Genomic DNA, 23,146 nt, shown 5'->3' with positions numbered 1-23,146 from the left:
TCCTTATAATAAATTTTGTTTTTGTTTTGGGTGGGTTCATAAATTTTTCGGACACAGCTGAACAGATTTAAATGTAAATCTTTTAAATAAAAAAATGCTCTAGCCATATCGTCCCTTTGTCATAATGATGGATGGAAACCTTGAGAAATCGTGAATACTTCTCAAAACCCATTCTTCTTAATATTTTAGAAGAACCACAACAACCCCACCAACCACAGCCACCACACTCACCAACCCCAGACACGTCAGAACAGGAGTCTGACAGTCTAACATACTCCAAGAAGGTGCTATCAGAAGATATATCCAGAAGTATTATAGAGCGAGATGCCGACACTCACGATGTGTTCGATGACTTCTTTATAGATCATGTGCTGAAGAAACCGGAAGAGGGAGTTCGTAAGTAGTTTCCTTCCATTATTTCCGAGCCTTTTTTTCTCTTGGACACCAATGTCTGATAAAAAGGTGAAAGAAAACATCTTGAGGAAACCTGGACTATATAGTCTGAAATCATCAACCCGCATTGAGCAAGCGTGGTGATTAACGCTCAATCTTTCTCCGTGTGAGAGGAGGCCGCAGCCCAGCAGTGGGATGATAAAAAGGCTGTAACAGCATTATAATAGGTCTGCAGGAAGAGATTTCATTCGAAATAAGCAGTACCTTTGTACTATATTATGTTCTTTCATATATTTACTGTGTACATAAATGGTTAAATAAATAAATAAAATATATTGTTCCATTCCCAGGAATGCCAAAGCACATAGTAGACGAGAAGAAGAAGGAATGCGTGGAGAAACGCCTGGAGAAGCTTCTCCACCGAGTGCGACTGCGCAAACAGTGCAGAGTTTTGGAGAAACTCAGGATCCAGTACAATAGGAGGATTGGCATGGCTACTAGTAACGGGGATAAGAAAGGTAAGAATATTTATTATACTAATATAGTTATCGGCACAAATCTTGAGCTCTGACCTACATCTGCGCAAAAGTGATTTATTAGCAAAGAACCAATCCCGAGTGACGGCTATGACGCGATGCGCTGCGGGCCAATCACCGCTTTACCCCGCCCCCGCTCCTCACTTCATACCACTAAAAGGGACCCAATATATCACTTCTGCGCAGGTGAAGGTCACAGCTCAAGATTCGTGCCGATAACTATACCTATGCTAATACTAGCTTCTGCCTGCGGTTTTACCCGGTTGCGGTAAGTAGTTCACTCGGGAACCGGTTAAAACCGCGGACGAAAGCTAATATTCGTAGAGAATTTAGAAAGTTTCAAAAGTAGCCTATACAATAACAGTAATAAAATAAAGAAGATTTGTTTGTTTGACATGAAATGGCTCCAAAAGTACTACCGATTTAAAAAATTCTTTCACTATTGGACAGCTACACTCTTTCCGAGTAACGTAGGGTGCTTACATAAAGAAACAGGTTTCCGGTACAGACAAACCTGTACGGGTAGGTACCGATCAGTGCAGGTATAATATTTCAATACAATCCTATTCACTCACTTATAAAGAAACAGGTAAACCTGTTTCTGTTTCAATAGGATTGTATTGAAATATTATACCGGCACTGATCGGTACCTACCCGTACAGGTTTGTCTGTACCGGAAACCTGTTTCTTTATGTAAGCACCCAAAGGCTATATTTTATACCGATACGGGCAGTAGGTCCCACGGAACTAAAGTGAAACCACGGGAAAAGAGCTAGTCTTTCAATGTGGTTACTTCTAACTTCTTGCTTATTTTTTAAATCCTATTTTACAGAACCAAAATCAATAAGGTATTTCAAAAACACCCAAAAAAGTAAAGAAACAGAAAACCAAAAAGATATCAACAATGATAAAGATATAACAAAAGAAAAGCATAGTGAACCAATTGATCAGTCAAAAGATGATAGCAATATACAAAAGATACGCACAAGAGGTGATGAAAAGATAAAAGATAGAAGTGATGATGATGATGATAAAGATATAAACTACAGAGAAAGTGATTCAGAAAGTGATGAAGAAATTCAAAATAAAAAATTGAAATTCAATACTCATCAGTGTTATATTTGTTTTAAGGTATGTAGAATTTTTATATTGATCATCTGCCTAGCCTTTTCTTAAGTATTTTGGGTCGGCTTCCAGTCTAACTGGATGCAGCTGAGTACCAATGTGCCCGAAGAAGCGACTGCCTATCTGACATTTTCAATCCAGTTACTTGGTGAGATCATTAAAAAAAAAACACTGAGAATGTTCTCAGTGTTTTTTTCTATTCAATGTCCTAACAATTGAACATTCAATTGTTAGGACATTGCATTGCCATCCAGCGTGGCAATGCAGCCAGCCTTTTGGGCACGATCCCAGCTGACAGCGATGCGGATGAATATTTTGATACTTAGTTTTAATATTTCCCTATAATAAGATCATATTGTTAGGACTGTCATTTGAACATCTTTAGCAGTCATGACGGGTAGTCAGAAGCCAGTAAATCTTAGACCAGTCTTAACAGGTGATATCGGTTTGCCCAAGTAACTGTGTTGAGGAGGTCAGATAGGCAGTCACTCCTTGTGGCACACTGGTACTCAGCTGCGTCCAGTTAGAGTGAAAGCCGACCCCAACATACTTGGGAAAAGGCTAGGCAGATGATGATATTTTTTTTCTTAGATATCAACTAATAATAATATTTCTTTTACAGCTATTCAAAACGAAAACCGAATTAAAACGTCACTGCAGACATCATTTTGACATTTGTAACGAAAAAATGCTCAAAAAATGCCCTTTCTGTGGCTATGTTACAAACAAGCAGATATCTAGACATATACGTCTAGTTCACAAATTAGATCTAGACATTCCTTACGCTAGAATCAAAGAGAGAGATACTCAAACTGGATCAAAATACGTCTTCGAAATTGACAAAGATTGTGACCTTGAAATAATACCAAGTATAAGCAATTTGAATAAAATAGCTTCGATGAAAATTGATGAGAAAAATCGCGCGGACAAAAATGTGTTTTTAGGTACTACTAAGTTGGTCAAGAAAGGTGGGGATTGGATGGTAGAAAAAGAAAAAGTTAATGTTAGCAATGAATATTTGTTACCAGAATTCAGTAAGGAAGATTATTTAGCCTTAAAATCAGTTGGGAATAATTACCTTGAAAGAATTAGGAGTTTGAGTATAGTAGCCAAAAAAAGGGGGTTGAAAATCTTGTATCCCTGTGAAGGATGTGAAAAAATATGTCTGACTATGAGCGCTTTGAAACTTCATAACAGAAAACATGAAATTAACCCAAAAAGATTCAAGCCTAAAGTTTGGAAAAATAAAATTGTTAACGGCAAACCTGGCAAAAATAAAAATAGTAATAATAAGAGAAAAAAACAATACAGTAATAACAACGAAAATACTTCGATTAAATCGGTTACTATTAACAAAGCTCCGAAAAATAATAAAAAAGGGAAATTAGAAAAAATCGATAGTAATTTGGAATCGAAAGTCGCAAATCGGTTCGCAGATCCGAATCCTGTGAAAAATAAACATAAGTGCGATAAAAAACTCATAGAATTCTATAAAAATAATATAAAAGGTGGCGACATAGAATTTTGGCAATTCTTGAAAATTTTCAATCGAATGGGTCGGGAAAATGTGAACGATTTCGAAGATTTGGAAAACCGATTCGATTTTGGTATGCATAATATTAAAAGTAATATCGACACTACAGAAAATGCTGAAAAATTGCCTGTAGTAAATAATGAAGTACCAAATAAAATTGTTAGTAAGAAAAAGGCGTTTACAAGAGCAATTATGATTAGTAAGAAAGAATATTTGAAAAGGTTAGAAATTAAAAATCAGATGAGGCAACGATTAGGGCTGTTAAAAACTTAGATAAATATGGAATAGTGTAATAATATCATGAAGATCCAAAATAGTTATTAAAAAAAATATTAACCTATGGCACTGATTTTGAAAATAAGGATTTTGTTAGCAAAAATATTGGCATAAGGGTGCATCTACACGGTGCAAGTAGCTTGCGTATGTTGATGCGCATACGCAGGTTACATGCATTTCAAAAACGTGCGGGTCTAGCGACTCGCGCGTGTATCAAAGCAAGAGACCCACCCGCGTGCTCTTGTCACTTGCGTATTTTAACTTGCTCCAGCTACATGCACCGTGTAGGCGCACCCTAACGTATGTCTTTTGTAGGAATAATGAAATATAGATAATTATGCGGTCCACGGAGTATATAAAACATGATTATGTTCTAGTATGTTTTAAATACAAAATCGTAAGTAGATCTCAAGTTTTTTGCATAATAATTTTTAACCGACTTCAAAAAAAAGGAGAATGAGGTATTATGAAATTGTCAAGTCTTTTTTTAAGTGTTTTTTGAAGTCGGTTTATTTTTTTTTTTTTTACTTTTAGCCAGGTTTAAGTGTTATAACTCTATTAAAATATCTTACTCAAATTAAATAAACTTGTAACGCATTGTATTGGAATACTTCAAATTCTAGGATTGTAAGCTTTGCACACATTTCTGAAACATTGTAACATTTCTGTAGTTAGAAACAATAATTTAAGTAAATAATATTTGGAATAAAATAGTTCACTTTTAAAATACTACATGAAAATAAGGTTTTATTAATATTATTGTTTCTAATTCACAATTGTTTAAGCAATAAAATTTAGAATTAGTATAAATTTTGTGATTTATAAAATGTTTTAAGTATCTCAAGAAAGCGTAAGACTTACTTTTGTGTATATCTGTGTTGCAATTATGCAAAAACTTGGTTTTAAAGAATAGCATAAGTTGTTTTATTAAATAAATAACATTTTGTTGAATTTGTGTCTTTTATTAAGAGTTTTCCTATTACACCTGACACATCAAATCAAATTGATAAAAAAAAACTGTTCATTTAAATATCAATATTTTATTTTTACATGTAATTATAGTCTTACAAGAAAATTATTCTTATTACTATAGGATAGGCAGTCGCTCCTTGTGGCACACTGGTACTCAGCTGCATCTGGTTAGACTGGAAGCCGACCCCAACATAGTTGGGCAAAGGATAGGAAGATGATGATTACTTTGTCATCAGATTCCTTGTACCTAATTATTTATTTAATAACTAATTATTTTGATTGTAGTCAGTCTCCATGTATCTGAAAAATATAAGAAATGGTAAGTTACGGAATATCTTTGAACAGTAATACATAACTAGTTTCATGCAGTTTCAATCACATCCAAATGGAAGTTCCACAGGATAAAATGTAGTCTTAGACACAAAAGACTTTTCCATTTATTTTATTCATTAATTTCTGAGACTATATGAGAGTACAGGCAGAATTTTCCTGGGACATGAGTGAAATCGTGGGAAAACAGCCAGTTTAAATAAAATAACTCACAGCTTCACTAATATCTATCCAGTCTAAGGCTTTGACCATATTGTCATTCTTTGAAGGTTTCTTGTCCCAATTCCAGTAGGTGAACTCTTTAAAACCACCGGCCACCTGCAATTTTAATTTAAATACACTTTATTAGCTCATTGCCTGAAAGAGGACATGAATAGGAAGGGAGTGAGTGTCAGTATGACTAGTGACAGGGGAAAATGGAAGAGAATGACATATTGCGCCGACCCCTAATAAAATTGGGAACAGGGCAAGAGGAAGAAGAAGACACGTTACTAGCTCATTCTTGTATGTTTACCTAATTGAATAGTATATAGGTAAAATATGTTAGGTTGTAGGCGTTAATCTCTGGATCTACTAAATATTCCTTGTGGCATAGTGGTAAAGAGCCAACCTCTCAAGTCTGAGCGTGGGTTGAACTCCAGGTTAGTTTTCTAAGCTTGTATTTAATGTATTTTCTAACTATTGTGGGCACTAATGACTGATTAACGGTGAAAGAAACCATCTTGTGGAAACCTGGACTAAAAATTGAATCCTCCTCTATATGAGAGGAGGCCGCAGCACACATGTGGTATGGTAAATAGGCTGATTATAAAGAATTTTTAAGACTATGGAATCTTAACAATATCTTGAGTTGTTATATATATATATACCTGAAACTTCCTCTCTGCATCTTCAGCAAGTGGTCTCTTGGCTTCCGTTACTACAACAGCTCTGTACCCTTCGGGAAAAGTCATTTTTGTACCGTCAAGGGGATAGCCGCGAAAAGAGCCAGTTAATTCTGAAATAATTATTATTCTTTAATGTACACATCTCTTCTATCATTTATTGAGGATAGGTGACCATAAGGACAACTGAAATGTTGCTGTCAGTTTCCAGTGTAACCAGGTGCAGCTGACTAACAGTGTTTTACAAGGAGCGACTGCCTATCTGACCTTCTCAACACAGTTACCAACACTATATCCCTTCGTAAACTGGAAGTCAGATTTTCTGGAGTCTGATTATCCGTAACGACTGCCAAAGATGTTCAAATGACAGCCAGGACCTACAGTTTATTCCTTCTTCCGAAGTTCCGAAGTTCCGAAATACAGATGAATATTATGACAAGAAGGGCAACCATCCACGGACCGACCGCGCCAAACATTTTATTTATTATTTATTTATTTAGGATTGCCATCAGGATGAACACAATTACATGAGTTAAATAATTTCATATAAATCAGGTCCAGTGTGCGCTCCCAGTTATAGGCGACCACATCTTACATCCTATTGTCATTGTCGTTACATTCTATTTATAAACATTGCTTAACCCTATCATCGTTTGATCACTTTCAATTAGCCACGAGTTCTTTTTATTCTATTCTCTTTAAACGCTAATACAAGCCAATAAAATGTAAAATGTATTGTTTACTTACCACCATTGTTGTCAGTAACGTAAGGCTCAAAATATTTGTCAACGTTAGCAGGACCATCGTCTTCAATCTTACACGGTATATAATGGGCTTTTTGTTCGAAAATCTCTTTGTTTTCGGCATTTTTTAAGTTATTTTCCACTTGTATCGACATTTTTTTATTTATTTTTGCTCTCGGCCGGTTTAGTTTTTGTTCCCGCCAAATTTTACGTCAAATATCAATGTCAACAGTGACAACGACATCATAGATTATATCACACTGATATAAAGCTAATGGCACATGGTTCTTTATTTATTGATTTGCTTTTCTAAGGAATTCCAAATAAAAACCATTAATTATTACATTTATATACTAAGTGCCCTACCAAAGTAAGTCTTCAAATGTTCCTTTATTACCTAAATACGGATGCTATCGGCTAGAAGGCTTACTCACCATTTTTTAAATCAATCAATAAATTATGCCAGGGTTGAGCACTAGCCTTTAAAAATATCGATTTTTACATGGCAACATTTTATTGCTATGCATTCTGAAACCGAAATGATTAAAACATTGTTCCATTTAATTCGTATAAAAAATTTAGAGATCTTATAAAACTGACTTTTGAAATGAACTTTTGAAATATATATTTTAATTGGTTTAAACTCGATAAAATTGAAACTCTATAAACTATTTCATTTAATTTTTATGATCATTTCCTATCTTCCCAATGATGTTACTGCAAACTTCCGAACGCCACTACAATTCAAGGAATTCTTGCCATTTCAAAAACAAAAGCTATTATGGTTGTAAAATGTCAAAATGTCCAGTGCTATGCAATTCATGACGAAATTTTCGCAACCGTAACGAAATTATCTTATCGAATTAAAACAACAGCATTACAACAATACTCTTTATTAATAACAATTGTTGCTTATCGAGTGACGTTTCGTTCGCACGCGTAAGATCCGTCGATACCTATGTGTTGTATGTTCAATAATATTTATTCAGTTGTAACAAATCGTAGTTTTACGTCACTGTAAATAATTTGGCTGTGTTCCTCTGTTTGTTGACTCACAATAACTTCAGAACTTGCGTTGGCAACAAGCTTTAGAGTGACCTTGAAATCAACAGCTGTTTACGTGAGTACCTTTGTATCAATTACTTTAAAATTAGAATTTAAAAAGTAATTATAAAAAAATAGTATGTACTGTCTTTGGTGCTGTGATAAAAAAAATATTATTGCATTTTCGCGCGCTTATGCACTGTATCTTTGAAAAGACCTTGAGAATTCTAAGTATATGTATGAAAGGAGAATGAAAAAGGTAATTTGTTGCATAAAACTATAAAAGAAAGGCTTTATGCTCTACTTTTAACGATAAGAAGGGAGTTTATGTGTTATGCTGATGAATATTTAGATTAGATGCAACAATGAAGAATACATTTATTATTTTTAATACAGTGTTGTAAAATATTATCCTAGTGCCTTTCTATTTTAGCTGATCTCTATGTGATATGTTTTAGAAAGTATATCTGTTTGTCTTATCAACTTTACATGAAATAGTTTAATAAATTTTGGTTGAGTTCTCTTTGCTGCTGTCAGGAGAATTATTGTTTTCAATATATACTAAAATTATAAACCTATAAGTCAGAAACTATTTGGCTTATTTATATGACAAATTTATTTACTGTGCTACACTCTTCCCAGGTAACATAGGCTATATTTTATCCCAGTACAGGCAGTACTAGCCACGGGACGCAGGTGAAACTGTGAGAAAATGGCTAGTAATTAGGAAAACCCTAGGCAATGAGTTAGGATTGCACAATATGATATCAAGTTCATAAATGAGTCATTCATTGTGGGTAATGAAATAATATCTCTTTGAGGTTTTAATAAAAAACAAACATTATTGGGTTTTGTCTAGTTTTAACTGTTGCTGAGTTTTTATTTAAAGCTAGTAGAAGAAAAAAATGTAATTGTTCTTTAATATTTTGTTTTGCTGTGTGAACAAGTTTTTTTAACCAACTTAAAATAAAGTAGATTCTCCATTTGACCTTTAACTATGTTTGTGCAATTATCTCTTTTTGGTCAAAATCTCGATTTTTATGTGGTTTTCAGCATAGTATTACTTGGACTTAGGAGAACGTTTTAGGTGTATGAATGGAATAAAAAAGAAGTAAAAATAAAATAAAAAAAAAAATTGGGTAGCTCTCTGATATTTAATGGCTGGGCTATCCACAATTAAATGCTAACTCTGAATTATTAATACATGTCTACATGTTTATGAACCAAACATATCAGATAAACAAAGTATTTATTGTTGATAAGCATTTGGTAATATCAATAATTGCATCCTTATTATGTCTGTGAATATTCAAGTGTCATATGTAATGTTTACTGAGACACATAACTTTTAGTTATGTTTCTCGTGATGTGATCTGAAATCTCGTCAAATAAGTTTGCTTCCCTGAAATAAGCTGTCTGACGCCCCTCACTTGAGTATCAGTCATTTACAAACACAATTTTTTTGGTATTCTTAAATCCAAAATCAAAATTAGTGCTTATACTTTTTTCCTGGATGCGCTAAGTTGTTCCCATGGAACGTGGACATAACCTGAACTTTGAAAGAATAGTTTGTCAATTTCCAAGGTAACTAATGTAAACAGATAGATAAACACAAACAATTTTTTATCACTTTACTGATAAGTTTTAGATATTATGAGGAAATAAATAAATTAAATGATACAGGTATCACCATAATACTTAATGGTTTGTAATTTACAAAGAAAATGACAACAATATTAGATAAGTACGTAAACTAAGTATGTAATTTTGTTATTTGATTTTTTTATTGTCTCTGATAAAAATTAAAATTTGCCCATGTTCTCGTGGGTCGAGGGAACTATTTCCTTCACGCGGATAAAATAAGCCGGCCTACCTATATCCTTTCTTGGACTCTAGCTAGGCTGTCTGTGTAGCAAATAATTAAATCTGTTCAGTATTTTTGACATGAAAGCGTAACAGTCAGACAAAGACTTACTTTCGCAGTTATAGTAATTAGTAAAGCGGTAAAGTTACTTTGTTTGCAATACACGAAGGGCTAGAAAGTATTTTACATTCAATCTCTGATCGAAAAACAACGCATGGATGGATTGATTTTTGTAATCCGAAGTTAGTAAGCTAAAATCTATGGTCGGTTAGTCTTGCGCGAACTTATTTTTAATCTATGGGTTAGTTTGACTGACACTGGCTCCAAGGGTCACTTGAAAGATTTATAAAAAAAATAAACGCACAGATGTGTATAAGTATTGGCTTCATATTATTTTAGTACATACTATTTCTACCTCAGACAACCAGTATTTGTTCAATATCACGATTTGGCAAGCTCTCATCAATTTAATATAGAAAAAATTACATCAACAACAACTAAGATTGCCAAAATTCCCGCGCAATTTTACGTCAAACTATTGCCAAGTTTGAAAAAAAAAATGCCACAGATAATAGTTTATTTTTGGTATCTTAAATCTGGGGAATGCTGGTACCCAGCTGCATCCGGTTAGACTGGAAGCTAACCCCAACTGTTGGTGAAAGGATAGTCAATGCCTGAATTTCGGAGGGCACAATAAACTGTAGGTTCCGGCTGTCATTGAACATCTTTGGTAGTCGTTACGAGTAGTCAGAAGCCAGTAAGTCTGACAACCAGTCTTACCAAGGGGGATTAGGTTGCCCGGGTAACTGGGGTTGAGGAGGTCCGATAGGCAGTCGCTACTTGTAAAACACTAGTACTCAGTAGACATGGGAAAAACGTATCATTGAAAAGAAAAGATTGATATGTATCTTTTGATCACTGGGATATGTATCACTCTTTTGTATCTCTATATCCTTTCGAATCCGTGACATTGTACTGTTGCTCAGAGTGACTCGCTTCGTTCAATTCAATCCAATGTATCACTAAATCAGTACGAACTAAGAGTGATAGATTCGTTTAGGATAGATAGATTCGTATATCAGTTTATAATATTTTTAAGTTTATTTTTTTTTTATTTTTAAGTTTCTATTTTTCATTTTAAATTTAAGTTTACGATTTATGTAATTGGCTGTTAAAGCCGTGTAAATTGAATAAATAAATAAAAATAATGGTCAAACACTTATTCTCGGTATCGAGAAAGTGAGACAGAACATTCTAAATAGGGAAGTGCGAAAGAGATGTCTGGACTTTCCGATGAGAAACCGTGACGCCAGCTCAACGCTGTGTGTGCGAGTGCAACACAGATACAAACGGACGACGGATTGAATGAGTTGTTAAAGATACACTGATACATTCGGATTTGAACTGATACAAAGAGTGAGTGATAAGAACGGAAAGATACATATCTTTTTTATCTATCACTCCTGAGTTACCCATCTCTAGTACTCAGCTGTATGCGGTTAGACTGGAAGCCGATCACAACATAGTTGGGAAAAGGCTCGGCAGATGATGATGATGATAATAAATGTTCAAAATAATTCTAATGTTTATTTACAAGCTCCTAATCGAGGTCGTGAGATAAAAAACGTGGGGTGAATGACCTGTCGCGAAAATGTTAATATCGCGGATTTACATTGTAGATAAGGACAGAAGATAAGACAAAGTAGTTCGCGAAAGTAGGTATTAGGTGCGTTTCTCAGATGGAAATCTTATGGAAAATAGTCAAGTGTATGGTTCAGATCATCACCACCCTGTCCATATTATGATAAAAAAAAAATATAATGACACTTTGGACATTTTCACCAACTTTCACAAGGTCAGTTTTCTTAAAACAACTGTTAAATATGAATATTCACCTTAACAGTTGTTTTACGAAAACAACTGTCTGTCGGTGGAAACGGGCATATCAAGAAAGTCGTTTAACCAATCGATTACACCATTGACTGTTTGTCTTCTTATCGAGTGGGATGCAGGTCTAATCACCTAAAAAGCCTTAGTGTCAGAGTTTTCTCAAATCCGCCTGACGGGCTCTGACGTGGTATTGTAACAACGACTGCTACTGAGTAGCATTCGGGACGCCGGCTTTACGACTGTTGGTGAAGGAGGATGGATAATTTTGGAAGGATGTTAAATGACAACCGTGATCTACCGTTTAACGTGCCCTCCGAAACACATTCATTGATGTCCTAGATATACTTAGAAAGTACATACAAACTTAGAAAAGTTACGTTGGTACTTGCCTGACCTGGAATCGAACCTACGCACTCGTACTTGAGAGGTCGGTTCCTTACCCACTAGGCCATCACGATTGAAATGTTGGTAAAATTGGCTCTGAAATGTAAACTGTACCTTCTGTCATTTTCTTCCATAGTATCTGAACTAACAGTCTCAGTTCTAAAGATACCACCGTGTTATGTATTTTGGCACCATACCTCACAATCCGTGGATATTTTTACACCTTCAAATATTTGTACTGCGTCTCGGTCTTTACAAAATTATACAACACTAGCTGTTTCTCACGGTTTCGCTCGTTTCCCGTGGGAGCTGCTGCCCGCACCGGGATAAAATATAGCCTATGTTACTCGCAGATAATATAGCTTTCTAATGGTGAAAGAATATTTAAAATCGGTCCAGGTATATATATATACTTCCCTGCCGATTTCGGCTATGGTGACTGCTTTCAGTTATCATTGAGAGAGTTTCTGAGTATTCAGTTTCTGAGTATTTCGGGTACGAACAAAAAAAGGTTTCTTCTTTATGATACTACTAGATTTCCGCCCGCGGCTTCGGCCGTGCCGAGTTCGGTTATATCGCGTTTCCAAGAGAACTCTTCAAAAGTCCGGAATAAAAACTATCCTATGTTCTTTCTCAAGGTCAACTCTATCTCTGTACCAAATTTTATTAAAATCAGTTCAGTGGTTTAGATGTGAAAGCGTAACAGACAGACAGAGTTACTTTCGCATTTATAATATTAGTATTGATAGTACCTAAGTATAGTTTAACTCAAGTAAAAAGGGGCATGCTGACACAAGATTACCCAGAGATGATGTATGTAGTTGAGTCTTACAATATGTACCTATTCTCTATTTGGTTAGGTATTTAACTAAAGATAAGCATGGTTTAACTTTTCATTTAAAAAACCGGTCAAGTGCGAGTCTTGCGAAGCTCCTATCTATGTATAAAATGAGGAAAAAACTGTGTTATGGAAGGCTCCTAAAATATTAATTTTATTCTAGTTTTGAGTATTTGTTGAAAAGCCGAGTGATAGACGGACAGTATAGTCTTAGTAATAGGGACCCGTTTTTTCCTTTGGCTATATAACCTTCATCATCCTCCTGCCCTTATCCCAATTTTATTAGTGGTCGGCGCAGCATGTTTTCTCCTTCCATACTCTTCTATCTACCGTCATCTCACAAGTAACATTGTTTCTTACCATATCTACTTTCACACAATCCATCCATCGTTTCTTTGTTCTTCCTCTTCCACTATATCCGTCCACATTCATACTCATCATCTTCCTCACAACATGATTCTCATTCCTCCGCATCACATGCCCATACCATGACAGCCAGTTTCCACGCAGTTTTTCTGATACCGGCGCTACTTTAAAACTTCCTCTTATATACTCATTCCTCACTCTATCCATTCGCTCTACCTATGTAACCTTGCAGATACAATAATCAATAGTATTTCGTCTATATTGTTACAGTGCCATGGATTCCTTCTTCAGTCTGTTTGACCCTTCAGAGGGCAACCAGAATAAACAGAAGAACAAAAAGAAGCACAAACCGGAACAGGATACGGTTAAGAAAAAACCTGACGCGCCTAAAGGTAAGTGACGTCTCAGCTGAAAGGCCGTATACTGAGAGGAAATTGGTAGCTGGCGTCGATCTATCACCACATATCGACGCTGGCCCATTCCGTTAAAAAAGGTTGGCGTCTAAGGCCAATTTCGGCTACGGTGGTTGTTCTCATATAAGACGACAGCCGGCTGCGCAGGACATATTATAGTGCACAAGCATTTGCACAGGTGCAGTCACTATTCCTTCACTCTCATAGCGCGATGGGACGACAACCCGACGACCGGAAAGAGATCATATATTTGCACGCATTCCAATGCACGGGTGTATTTCCACCAACCTATACGCCAACTCCGGCCAGCTTTATAAAATTACCTAAGCAAAGCGATTCCAAATCAATCTTGAGACTCGAATTTATTTTATATATGCCGCCAAAGGTTGTTTCAAATGTTTTACAGTCGACCGCCTGCCTGACACCAACCCTCTCTGGGAATGCTGTTGTGGCGATTTACCCGTCACAGTGCGGGTAGCCCAAAATGCTGATGTTCATAGATATCTATGGTTTATATATTTTTTCAGGACGCAGAAGAGGCCGCAAATCTAACGTGAAGAATGAGACGCTCCCTGAAGAGTCGTCGTTCCTCTGCGAGCCGGATCTCAGCACCGATCTCCTAGTTAAGGATGTTAGCTATATCGAGAACTTCATAGAAGTTAATAGGAAAGATGATGGTGAGACTTTTATGTGGATGACATGATAAATACCTGAGAAAATACTTTGAGGATGGACAGTTATGTCTTTAGAGAAGAATATCCGTATTTATTTCGACATTTTAATGTTTTATGTAATTCTGTTTAGATGTTTTGACAGTAATTATGTTGAAGAACTTTTGTTTGATAATGAAATAGGATGAGCGGTTATAAATTAACAAATGGTACACAAAATAGTATTCATCTTAACTTGAAATGCTCAATTGTTATTTAACTTAAAATTACATAAAAATCACTGGTAACTATTCATGTAAGTTTACCAGAGATAGAATGCTCTTTGCATTTTGACCGTTAGTACCAATATTATGAGAGAATTAGTAGTGCTCGGCAGTTTTTCGAAATACATATGATTCGTTTACCTGACGTTTGAGAAAATCCGGTTAAAAGGAAAATTATTTATATGTTTAAATTGCGACATTAATTTTGCACAGATAACAAAAATGAACTAGACAAGAAACCGAAACGCAGAAACTCAAGTCGCAAATGCCGTAGAAAAAAGAACAAAATATCACCCTCTAAGGATGTACCCACAACAGCTTGGAGTCACGATGTTAACGAAAATGAAACTAAAAACTGGAATAACCAGTTAGCCGTTCAAAAAATATGCGACGAAAATATAGGAAAGAACGTTAATGATCTGAAGAACGTTAATAACGCTATTCGGAACGACAGTTCTTTGGAACGGTTTAAGGATAGAGAGGTGTATAACGTGATTGATAAGCTTGAAAAGGTTATATTGAAAGATGACATGTATCTCGCTGGTGATTTTGATACGAATGATCTGGAAAATGACATTTTTTATAGTTCTGATGATATGGAGGAGTATGTTGATGATTCGTGAGTATTATATTCAAGTTAATGTTGAAATTAAACTTATATTATAAAGCTAAAGAGTTTGTTCGGACGCGCTTAACTCATAAACTTTACAAATGATTTGAAAAATTCTTCCCGTGTTAGATAGCCCATTTATTGAGGAAGACTATAGGCTGCTTTTTGTCTGGGTGCTCGAAGTAGCCCTCACGGGACGCGGCTGCAACCGCGGGGGAATCTAACACTGAAAAAATTTGTGTTCAAACGAACTCTTCAGCTTTATAATAATAGTGTAGATAACAATAAAACAATATTTTCCAACATCTAATAATTTTTAATTATGAATCAATTTCCAGAACATCAGACCCCGATGATTCAGGGGACGAGGTATACGGCAGTCTACCTCCAGAGCCCAGGTTCGGTAACGTGGAGTACAAACTACAACTAGTTTCGTTATGCGAGAGGAGGTTTCAACATTTAGTTACCCAGGTATGTTGTAGACAAACATATATTTGTAATTTCAAGTTAGGGTAGATTTATATTATCCGTATAATTTATATAGAACTTATGTCAAAATTCTATGTCTAAACGCAAATGATGGATACCTTATAGAAATCGGCAGTTAAGAAATATAGTAGACGACTCTAAGGCATTTGACACGGTGTCAATAGTTGATTTTCAAAAACAACACATAAAGGAGATTGCCCGTTTTGTAAGGGAAGTTGGGTCCCAGTGAAAAATGTTTGTGCCCTGAAGATTTTTATTTTAACTAATAGGAAAAACATTGCATTTTCATAATCAGAAACCTTTTTTCATTTATTCACCCTGGTTCAAGAGATATCATTATTTTTCTGTTTTAAGAATATAGGTTATAATTAGAAATTGACATGGACTATAGATCACTATGAGCATAGAAATATGTACTGTAAATAGCAGTACCATGGAATTATGTCTCTATTTATGCATAAAGTAATGGAATTGTTATTATGTGTTTCCCGCGGTTACACCCGCGTCCCCGGGAACACCTTTCCATACCCGGATAAATTATAGCCTACCTAATCAAATCTTTCCTCTTTATAATATTAGTATAGACTCATAATTACCGTTATTGATAGTTATTATTATTTTAGTAATAGCAAGGGAAATAAAAAAAAAACAAAACATGAATAAACTATTTATTCTTCATAAAATATTTCGTCCAAAGATTGAGCTGGAGCACTCACATTGTTGAAGCGGCCCCAGCTTAAATACCACAATACTGTCATAGTATGAGCACAACACCCTACCGTACGGTTACCCACTAGACAGTTACAATAGTAAGCAATGATACTTTCTAAAGAATTTGCCCGATCTTCATCTCTACTTATCAACAAATAAGAGTAATATGTTTTATGGCTCACATGGCGGGACTTAATTCTAGTCCTAATTAAATAATTATTTTGACCCAATATTAAGGGCAAATCCTCTTCCAAGACATCATTGCTTACTTCAACATTATAAGTACCATTACTTCTTATGTGCTCCCCATAATAGGATCTAGCCTGTTTTAATTGGTAAGATCCCAATGCAAATCTTCTTAAATCATCTAAAGTTAATCTTGGAAAATGATCTAAATGGGGAGCATTGCTGTCTATGTTTTGGAAAACCGTACGTCTCCTATTGATGTTATCCCTTCGAATAAATTCCCCCAAATAATTACTACTGTTTAATCTCGCCTGAGCAATTTGCACATACTCTGCAGCGTCAGGTCTATCTTCAATTGTTGGGTGGAATTTATTCAAAAGGGCACAAACAATTTTAAAATCATCCATAAGGTGTGTTGATGCTCTGTTAAAATATTCTTGTCGAAACAGTTTGTAGTCTCTTTTGATGCGACCATTTACAATTTCAACTACCCATCTACACATAGTCACACACCTAGACTTGTTTGCTTGGTCAGTGGTCAATTGAAATTCACCTTCCAATAATGACTCAGGCATGTATGTTTTATAATTATAGCTTTGGAGTTCAGGGATCACGTCTCTAAATCCCCTATCCAATATAAAGACATCCCCCTGTCTAAAAAATGAGCGCATTGGACCACTTTCATTACGAAATAGATCACTCATGATTGTCGAGTCATTTTTTGTTGCTTCATATGGTCCAATGCACTCTAAAATATATCCATCACAACATGTGATTAAAAAGGGTTTAACCAAATTATTATATTTGTGTAGACTATATGTCTGTTTCTGATATTTGTAGTTACTACTACTCTGTACATAAACATATGTACCATCACATATGACAATAGCAGGTTTAGAATCTGGAGCCATGCTACTGTCTCCGAATAGACCTTCAGGAATAGTCCTGTTACGTGAGGCCACATTTTGTATATTAGTGTGATTAACTCCCAAATGCATTGGTACAAAATGTTCTTTTAAACATTCCCTAACAATGTTCATTTTTTTTTCTAATGTAGATCGTGGCAATTGAAAAAGAGTTGCCAGTCTTTGGTTGCTGTCCCCTGTCCTAAGTTTAACAAGAAATGTGCTTAATGCAAGGCTAGGATTTCTAACCTTATTATGTAAAGTAGGAAGGCTATTTAATATTTCATTAAACTGCATCTCTGTAAGTCCCAGCCAATAATGGCGTAAATGTGCATCCATTGCTGCAATATTATTAAAATCTAAACTTCTTTGAGAAGCTCTTTCCAGTATGGAAAATATATCATCAACTTGAAAGCTAGTAAAGTCATTTAGGTTGGTAGTCAGTTCATCCCACTGATTGCTATATAAATGGTGATGACAGATTCTAGCATTTAAAGGTATATATATATTGTACTGCAATAACAACAGTTCCTTTATAGTCATAGGTACTAAAAGACGTTCATCATTATCACAGCCTACAAACATACAGTGACGAGAAGCTGCAGCAACTCGTTTATACTTTTGTGAGTTAATCTTAGATTGAACTCGTAATGCTTGTTGTGGTTGAGATGTTGGAGCTGGCATTGGAGGTGGTTCAGGTATCTCGGGGTCTTCTAATGAAGATAGAGCTGCATCCATGACCCTTGCAGGTCTGTTTGAATCTTGAACCTCCAAACGTCTCGTCTCCCGAGTTGCTGCTAACCAGCAAGGAATGCACACTTTTTGTAAATGTGGAACCTAAAATGAAATAGTTGGTATTAGTGAATATCAGAATAGGTACCAAACCCTATATTGTTATTGTGCAAGCATATGAATAAAAATAGCATCAATTAGAAATAAACTATGCAGCATTTTTTCTGAAACATTATTTAGAAAATGTTAAACACAATTGCAGGGTATGAGATCTCAGGTTCAGTTCCAGGATTGGGTTTCTGGGTATTTCCATTAAGATTTCATGAGTAGTAACCAGAAGAGCCTGGAATACTGGGTTTGTGCCTGGTTGATTGCATGGTCTCACCGTTATTACTTAGAACATAACTGACAAAATGTATTGTGTACTGTTAGGTACACCTCTGCCTAATCGTCGTCACGCTTGTGATTGGGGATTATAGGCGTGATGATACAGAATGTTATTAAATAATACTCACCAGATGTGCTAAAGTCCATCTTAAAATCATGCTACGTTGTGGACAGTCTAACTCAACTCTGTGGGTTCTCCGACTTGCAACAGAGATACCACATCCATAACAAACATTTAAGTGACCATATGCAGGTGATATATCCTCGTGGGATCCAGTTATATTTGACAATATCCTTTCTTGCAACAGCAAATAACATTCAATACATAGGATATCATCTGACGTTACCTGGAAAAGATTATATTCTATACTATTCTATATTTATAACTGCTTAAACTTGTAAATACATAAACTCTCATAAAGAACTAAGTTTACAGTGCTAAGTTTACTCTAATCAAATGTTATTTTGAGTTTGCATAATGCATTTAACCACTATATTTATATTGTCCACAATAATTATTATTGTTTATGCACACGATAACTTACAGGTGTAGGCGTTGTCCAAGTTCGTAGAAGAACTGTCATTTGCTCGTTCAACTCCTCAACTGTATACCGGCGTAAATTAGACGCTAGTAAAAGGGAACAGTTAATACAGCGTCGGTAAGACAGGCGGTGTGCCCGACTTCTGGCTGGGGTAGACATAGTTCTGACAAAAACAGTTCGGGAGTTCAATATCACACAAGGATTTCACTAAGAGTCAAATTGTTCTCCAAGAATAGCACTTTATCTCACAAAGAACAGCACAAACAAGAGTCAAGCACTTAGAGTCAATATCTCACAAAGAGGAGTCAATTATCTCACAAAACATAAAGTAAGTACGCGAGGAACTTATTAGCTCAACTCGGTGGTAGCAGAAAGGCACGTATCGTAAATAATAACTAAGTAAATACGGAATTCAAAACTCAACGTATTATACAAAGCAATCACGAACACACAACGAACGAACGTCAAAGTGATGTGACATGCGCAAGTAAATGTTGCCAGAGCAATTATATTTAATCATTAATAAATCGATTTAAGTTTTTAAATTACGTAAGGCTTTTATTTTAATTTAAAATCGCTCTTATCTTATCTATCTTATCTTATCTGTTCAACAATATAGACTTATCATGAATATAGTTAGAATAATAATTAAAAATAATTGTATTTTTTTATTTTTAATAACTGTTTTGTTTTGATATCGATTACTCTATTGATTAAAATACGTAATTTTCAATAGTTATTTGATATCTGGCAACTTTTTTTTGTTTACCAATCAAACGGATGTCGACGTAATGTTTAACTATTAATTAATTTTAACTTTATTCCCAGGGTGAAAGAAATTGTATAAAAAATAATTTGGAAACAAAAAAATAAACAATATTTTTAGGTTATTATTCCATTCAGGCACACGATACCACAAAAGGGACCTGCCCCGTGGCAATCTCCTTTGGTCGTTACGAAATATCAGATGTATTTATTATGGAAGTCCTCTATTAAGAGTAAATAAAGATTTGGAGTTAATTAAAATAATTAAAACTTCAGGCTTAATAACAGTGTTCCTTAAGGTGTTCCACAGGGAGCTATATTGGGTTCGACCCTCTTTTCAAAAGACTAATATTAGCTTATCTTTAATTATACAGTACGAGTGTTTTTGTATTCGTGTTTAATTTTACGGACGGTAAAAAAATATTTAAAATTCTTAATTTGTTTCTTTATGGAGTTAATTATTTTTTCGATTATTTTGTTTCAATTTCTAGCGCATTTGACTAGTCTTCTTTAAGAAGCCTAAATCTTCGTAGCTATATCTACAATCCCTATTATCTCCGTAGTTAAAATGGCGTCTCCGCTCCGGCGGCGGTAGCGCAGTCTACGTCCTCGGAGTCCGCGACTGCGGCGCCCTCGTAGGGCTCCACGCGCGAGCCCTACGCGGCTCCCTCGTCTCCCTGCGCCGCATGGCCCACGCGCTCGGCGCTACGCTAGCCCATGTTACTGCTAGGAGAGTCGCCTCGCATCGCGCTGTCGCTGAGGTCTATGTTAGAAAGGTGAGGATTTTTAACTTTAGTTGTTGTTTCTACCATTTTTTTACTCCGAAAAACTTGTAGATAAAGTCTGCGAAAATATATCTGTATCTATACGTGGAGACCCTGTTATTGGCTGTCCGTTTATCATACTCATCATCCTCCGAGCCTTTTTCCCAACTATGTTGAGGCCGGCTTCCAGTCTAACCGGATTCAGCTGAGTACCAGTGCTTTACAAGGAGCGACTGCCCTATCTGACCCCCTCAACCCAGTTATCCGGGCAACTCAATACCCTTTGGTTAGATTGGTGTCAGACTTACTGGCTTCTGACTACCCGTAACGACTGCCAAGGATGTTCAATGACAGCAGGGACCTACAGTTTAACGTGCCATCCGAAATCCAATCAAAAGTTTCCCATGTAAATAAATAAAAAAATGTTAATATTCTTGAGGCAGGACCATATTTTTTGTATTATTTCCAGTTACCAGATCCCAAACAGAGTGTTGAGCTAAGAGTGGCCGTGATGGGAGCCAACGAGGCTGGCAAGTCTACGCTCATTGGTGTACTTACTCAAGGTCAGTGAATAGTCTATGTAAATGGGTGAATTTGTGGTAAAGTTGGGTTTACAGTTGAAAATAATGTCTTAAAGTGCCTAGCCTTTTCCCTACTATGTTGGGGTCGGAAGAGCTAAGCCTAAAAAATGTTGACTATGCCTCTAATTGACATAATGGTGTCCACGGCCGATTTCTCGTTTAAGGAAATCAGCCAGCTGCGCAGGACATATTATATTGCACGAGCATTTGCACAGACACAAGTGCACTCACTATTCCTTCACTCTCATAGCCCGATGGGACGGCAATCCGACACCACCGGAAAGAGATCAGGCGCAGGACCGACATTTACGTGCTCTCCGATGCACGGGTGAATCAATCACCAACTTCCAGACTACGGTCGAGACCTCGAGCACAGCAGCCAATATGTGTTAAATTTTAATTCAGATATTTGTGCCTAGAAGTGACATAGCTCATAATTCTAACCTGTATCTATATTTGTTATATAGGAGAACTAGACAACGGTCGAGGCAGCGCTCGGCTGAACATGTTCCGTCACTTGCACGAGGTCAAGTCAGGCAGAACGTCTTCACTCAGCCATGAGATACTAGGCTTTGATGCGCAGGTAAACTATCTTCCTTATACTTTTATCTATCTATCTATCTTCATTCTTCTATCTATCTATCTATCTATATAAATAAAAATGAATTGTTGTTCGTTAGTCTGATTAAAACTCGAGAACGGCTGGGCCGATTGAGCTGATTTTAGATTTAAAATGCTTGTAGAGGTCCAGGGAAGTTTTGAACGATACGAAGTTCGCGGGATCAGCTAGTTTGTAATAATAATGACGTCAAATTATTATTTTACTAGCTGGTGCCCGCGACTTCGTCTGCGCAGGTTTAGTATTTCGAACAATATGTTTACAAATTGTAGCCTATGTGTTATTCTGATGTATAAGCTATATTATTGTAAAGCTTCATTAAAATCCATTCAGTAGTTTTTGCGTGAAAGAGTAACAAACATCCATACATCCATACATACAAACTTTCGCGTTTATAATATTAGTAGGATTAATGAGTTATTTTAAAGATACGACCAATCTGGGATGAACATATTATGGTGGAAATTCGTAACTATTATTATTTTTTTCCTAGCTGTTTATTCCTTCTAAATGTTGGGTGTGAAATTTTTGATTAAACACTGTTCAATACATGTGATTTTGTTGATCTCGTATAAGGCGGCTGTTCTCATATAAGGAGATCAGCCAGCTGCGCAGGACATATTATAGTGCACAAGCATTTGCTTGGACACAGGTGCACTCACTATTCCTTCACTCTCATAGAGCAATGGGACGACAAACAGACATTTGTAAACGCTAAAGTGTGGATAATTATCCCTACCTTATTATTTTGGCTACATTAATTAATTCTTCGCCTTAAAAAAAACGTATATTATCCCCAGGGCAACGTAGTAAACTACGGCTGTTCAGAACTGATGACAGCAGAACGCATCGGCGAGAGAAGTGCCAAACTAGTCTCGTTCCTAGACCTAGCGGGACACAGCAAGTACCAGAGGACTACACTGCACGGCCTCACCGGGTACTCCCCGCACTATGCTATGTTGGTGGTAAGTATCGATAAAATCGCACCACTAGTTCTATGATCAGACTATACGGTCTCAATACGCCCTGTTAGTTGGTCACGATACTAATATCGTGTTTGAAATAAAATCGCGTCATTAAAATCCGCAGTTTTTATGTTCGGAAAAATCTTCTGCTTGTGTAAATAGGTTAATTTTACAGAAAATGAAAAAAGCATTATTTGGTATATAAAATCATAATTTTTAATATCTGACCTCGATTTCGTCTCAAGTTCACCGACAATATAAAAGTCAGTTAAAAAAAACTGTTTACTATGAACTTTCAATTTCCATTTTCGAAATAGACAATTGTGTTAAGAAAACTTGGCTTAAGTTTCTTTCTTTCATTCTA

The 23,146-nt window shown here is 35.9% G+C and overlaps 4 protein-coding genes across 4 annotated transcripts in view; 2 read left to right on the top strand and 2 right to left on the bottom strand.

The window, feature by feature from the left end:
- LOC124644508 overlaps positions 1–4,815 on the top strand; it is a 33,096-nt gene extending 28,281 nt beyond the window's left edge. Inside the window, exons 12-15 of the mRNA XM_047183932.1 lie at positions 190–396; positions 744–911; positions 1,762–2,060; positions 2,677–4,815. Coding sequence (XP_047039888.1) covers positions 190–396; positions 744–911; positions 1,762–2,060; positions 2,677–3,861 — 1,859 coding nt within the window. The 3' untranslated portion in view covers positions 3,862–4,815. The remainder of the gene's footprint in view (positions 1–189; positions 397–743; positions 912–1,761; positions 2,061–2,676) is intronic.
- A 73-nt stretch (positions 4,816–4,888) lies between these two features.
- On the bottom strand, positions 4,889–7,032 carry LOC124644509 (ribonuclease H2 subunit C). The gene is made up of 4 exons (XM_047183933.1): positions 6,798–7,032; positions 6,036–6,163; positions 5,380–5,484; positions 4,889–5,136 (listed from the first exon to the last, which is right to left on the bottom strand). Exons 1-4 carry the CDS (start codon positions 6,946–6,948, stop codon positions 5,122–5,124), a joined length of 399 nt encoding a protein of 132 aa, XP_047039889.1. The 5' UTR covers positions 6,949–7,032; the 3' UTR covers positions 4,889–5,121.
- A 559-nt stretch (positions 7,033–7,591) lies between these two features.
- The window catches only part of LOC124644408 (GTP-binding protein 2-like), a 30,754-nt gene continuing 15,199 nt past the window's right edge, over positions 7,592–23,146 (top strand). The window contains exons 1-9 of the mRNA XM_047183735.1: positions 7,592–7,913; positions 13,450–13,571; positions 14,120–14,269; positions 14,740–15,145; positions 15,475–15,607; positions 20,417–20,629; positions 21,087–21,180; positions 21,666–21,781; positions 22,618–22,782. Of these exons, the coding sequence (XP_047039691.1) occupies positions 13,454–13,571; positions 14,120–14,269; positions 14,740–15,145; positions 15,475–15,607; positions 20,417–20,629; positions 21,087–21,180; positions 21,666–21,781; positions 22,618–22,782 (1,395 nt within the window). The 5' untranslated portion in view covers positions 7,592–7,913; positions 13,450–13,453. The remainder of the gene's footprint in view (positions 7,914–13,449; positions 13,572–14,119; positions 14,270–14,739; positions 15,146–15,474; positions 15,608–20,416; positions 20,630–21,086; positions 21,181–21,665; positions 21,782–22,617; positions 22,783–23,146) is intronic.
- On the bottom strand, positions 16,277–20,018 carry LOC124644409. Its single transcript, XM_047183736.1, has 3 exons — positions 19,092–20,018; positions 18,675–18,893; positions 16,277–18,264 (listed from the first exon to the last, which is right to left on the bottom strand). The coding sequence occupies exons 1-3, from the start codon at positions 19,245–19,247 to the stop codon at positions 16,294–16,296; spliced, it is 2,346 nt and encodes a 781-aa protein (XP_047039692.1). The 5' UTR covers positions 19,248–20,018; the 3' UTR covers positions 16,277–16,293.

The sequence above is a fragment of the Helicoverpa zea genome, chromosome 30 (assembly GCF_022581195.2).
Source record: "Helicoverpa zea isolate HzStark_Cry1AcR chromosome 30, ilHelZeax1.1, whole genome shotgun sequence".
Classification (NCBI taxonomy): domain Eukaryota; kingdom Metazoa; phylum Arthropoda; class Insecta; order Lepidoptera; family Noctuidae; genus Helicoverpa; species Helicoverpa zea.
Note: the sequence above shows the minus strand (reverse complement) of the source record. Positions and strands in the feature narration are given on the sequence as shown.

Coding starts and splice junctions, on each gene's coding strand:
- LOC124644409 (XM_047183736.1), bottom strand. CDS start 19,247: ATGTCTACCCCAGCCAGAAGTCGGGCACACCGCCTGTCTTACCGACGC. Junction 18,894..19,091: donor CTTGGACAACGCCTACACCT/GTAAGTTATCGT, acceptor AATCTTTTCCAG/GTAACGTCAGATGATATCCT. Junction 18,265..18,674: donor GATGGACTTTAGCACATCTG/GTGAGTATTATT, acceptor ATTTCATTTTAG/GTTCCACATTTACAAAAAGT.
- LOC124644509 (XM_047183933.1), bottom strand. CDS start 6,948: ATGTCGATACAAGTGGAAAATAACTTAAAAAATGCCGAAAACAAAGAG. Junction 6,164..6,797: donor CGTTACTGACAACAATGGTG/GTAAGTAAACAA, acceptor TAATTATTTCAG/AATTAACTGGCTCTTTTCGC. Junction 5,485..6,035: donor ATGCAGAGAGGAAGTTTCAG/GTATATATATAT, acceptor TTAAAATTGCAG/GTGGCCGGTGGTTTTAAAGA.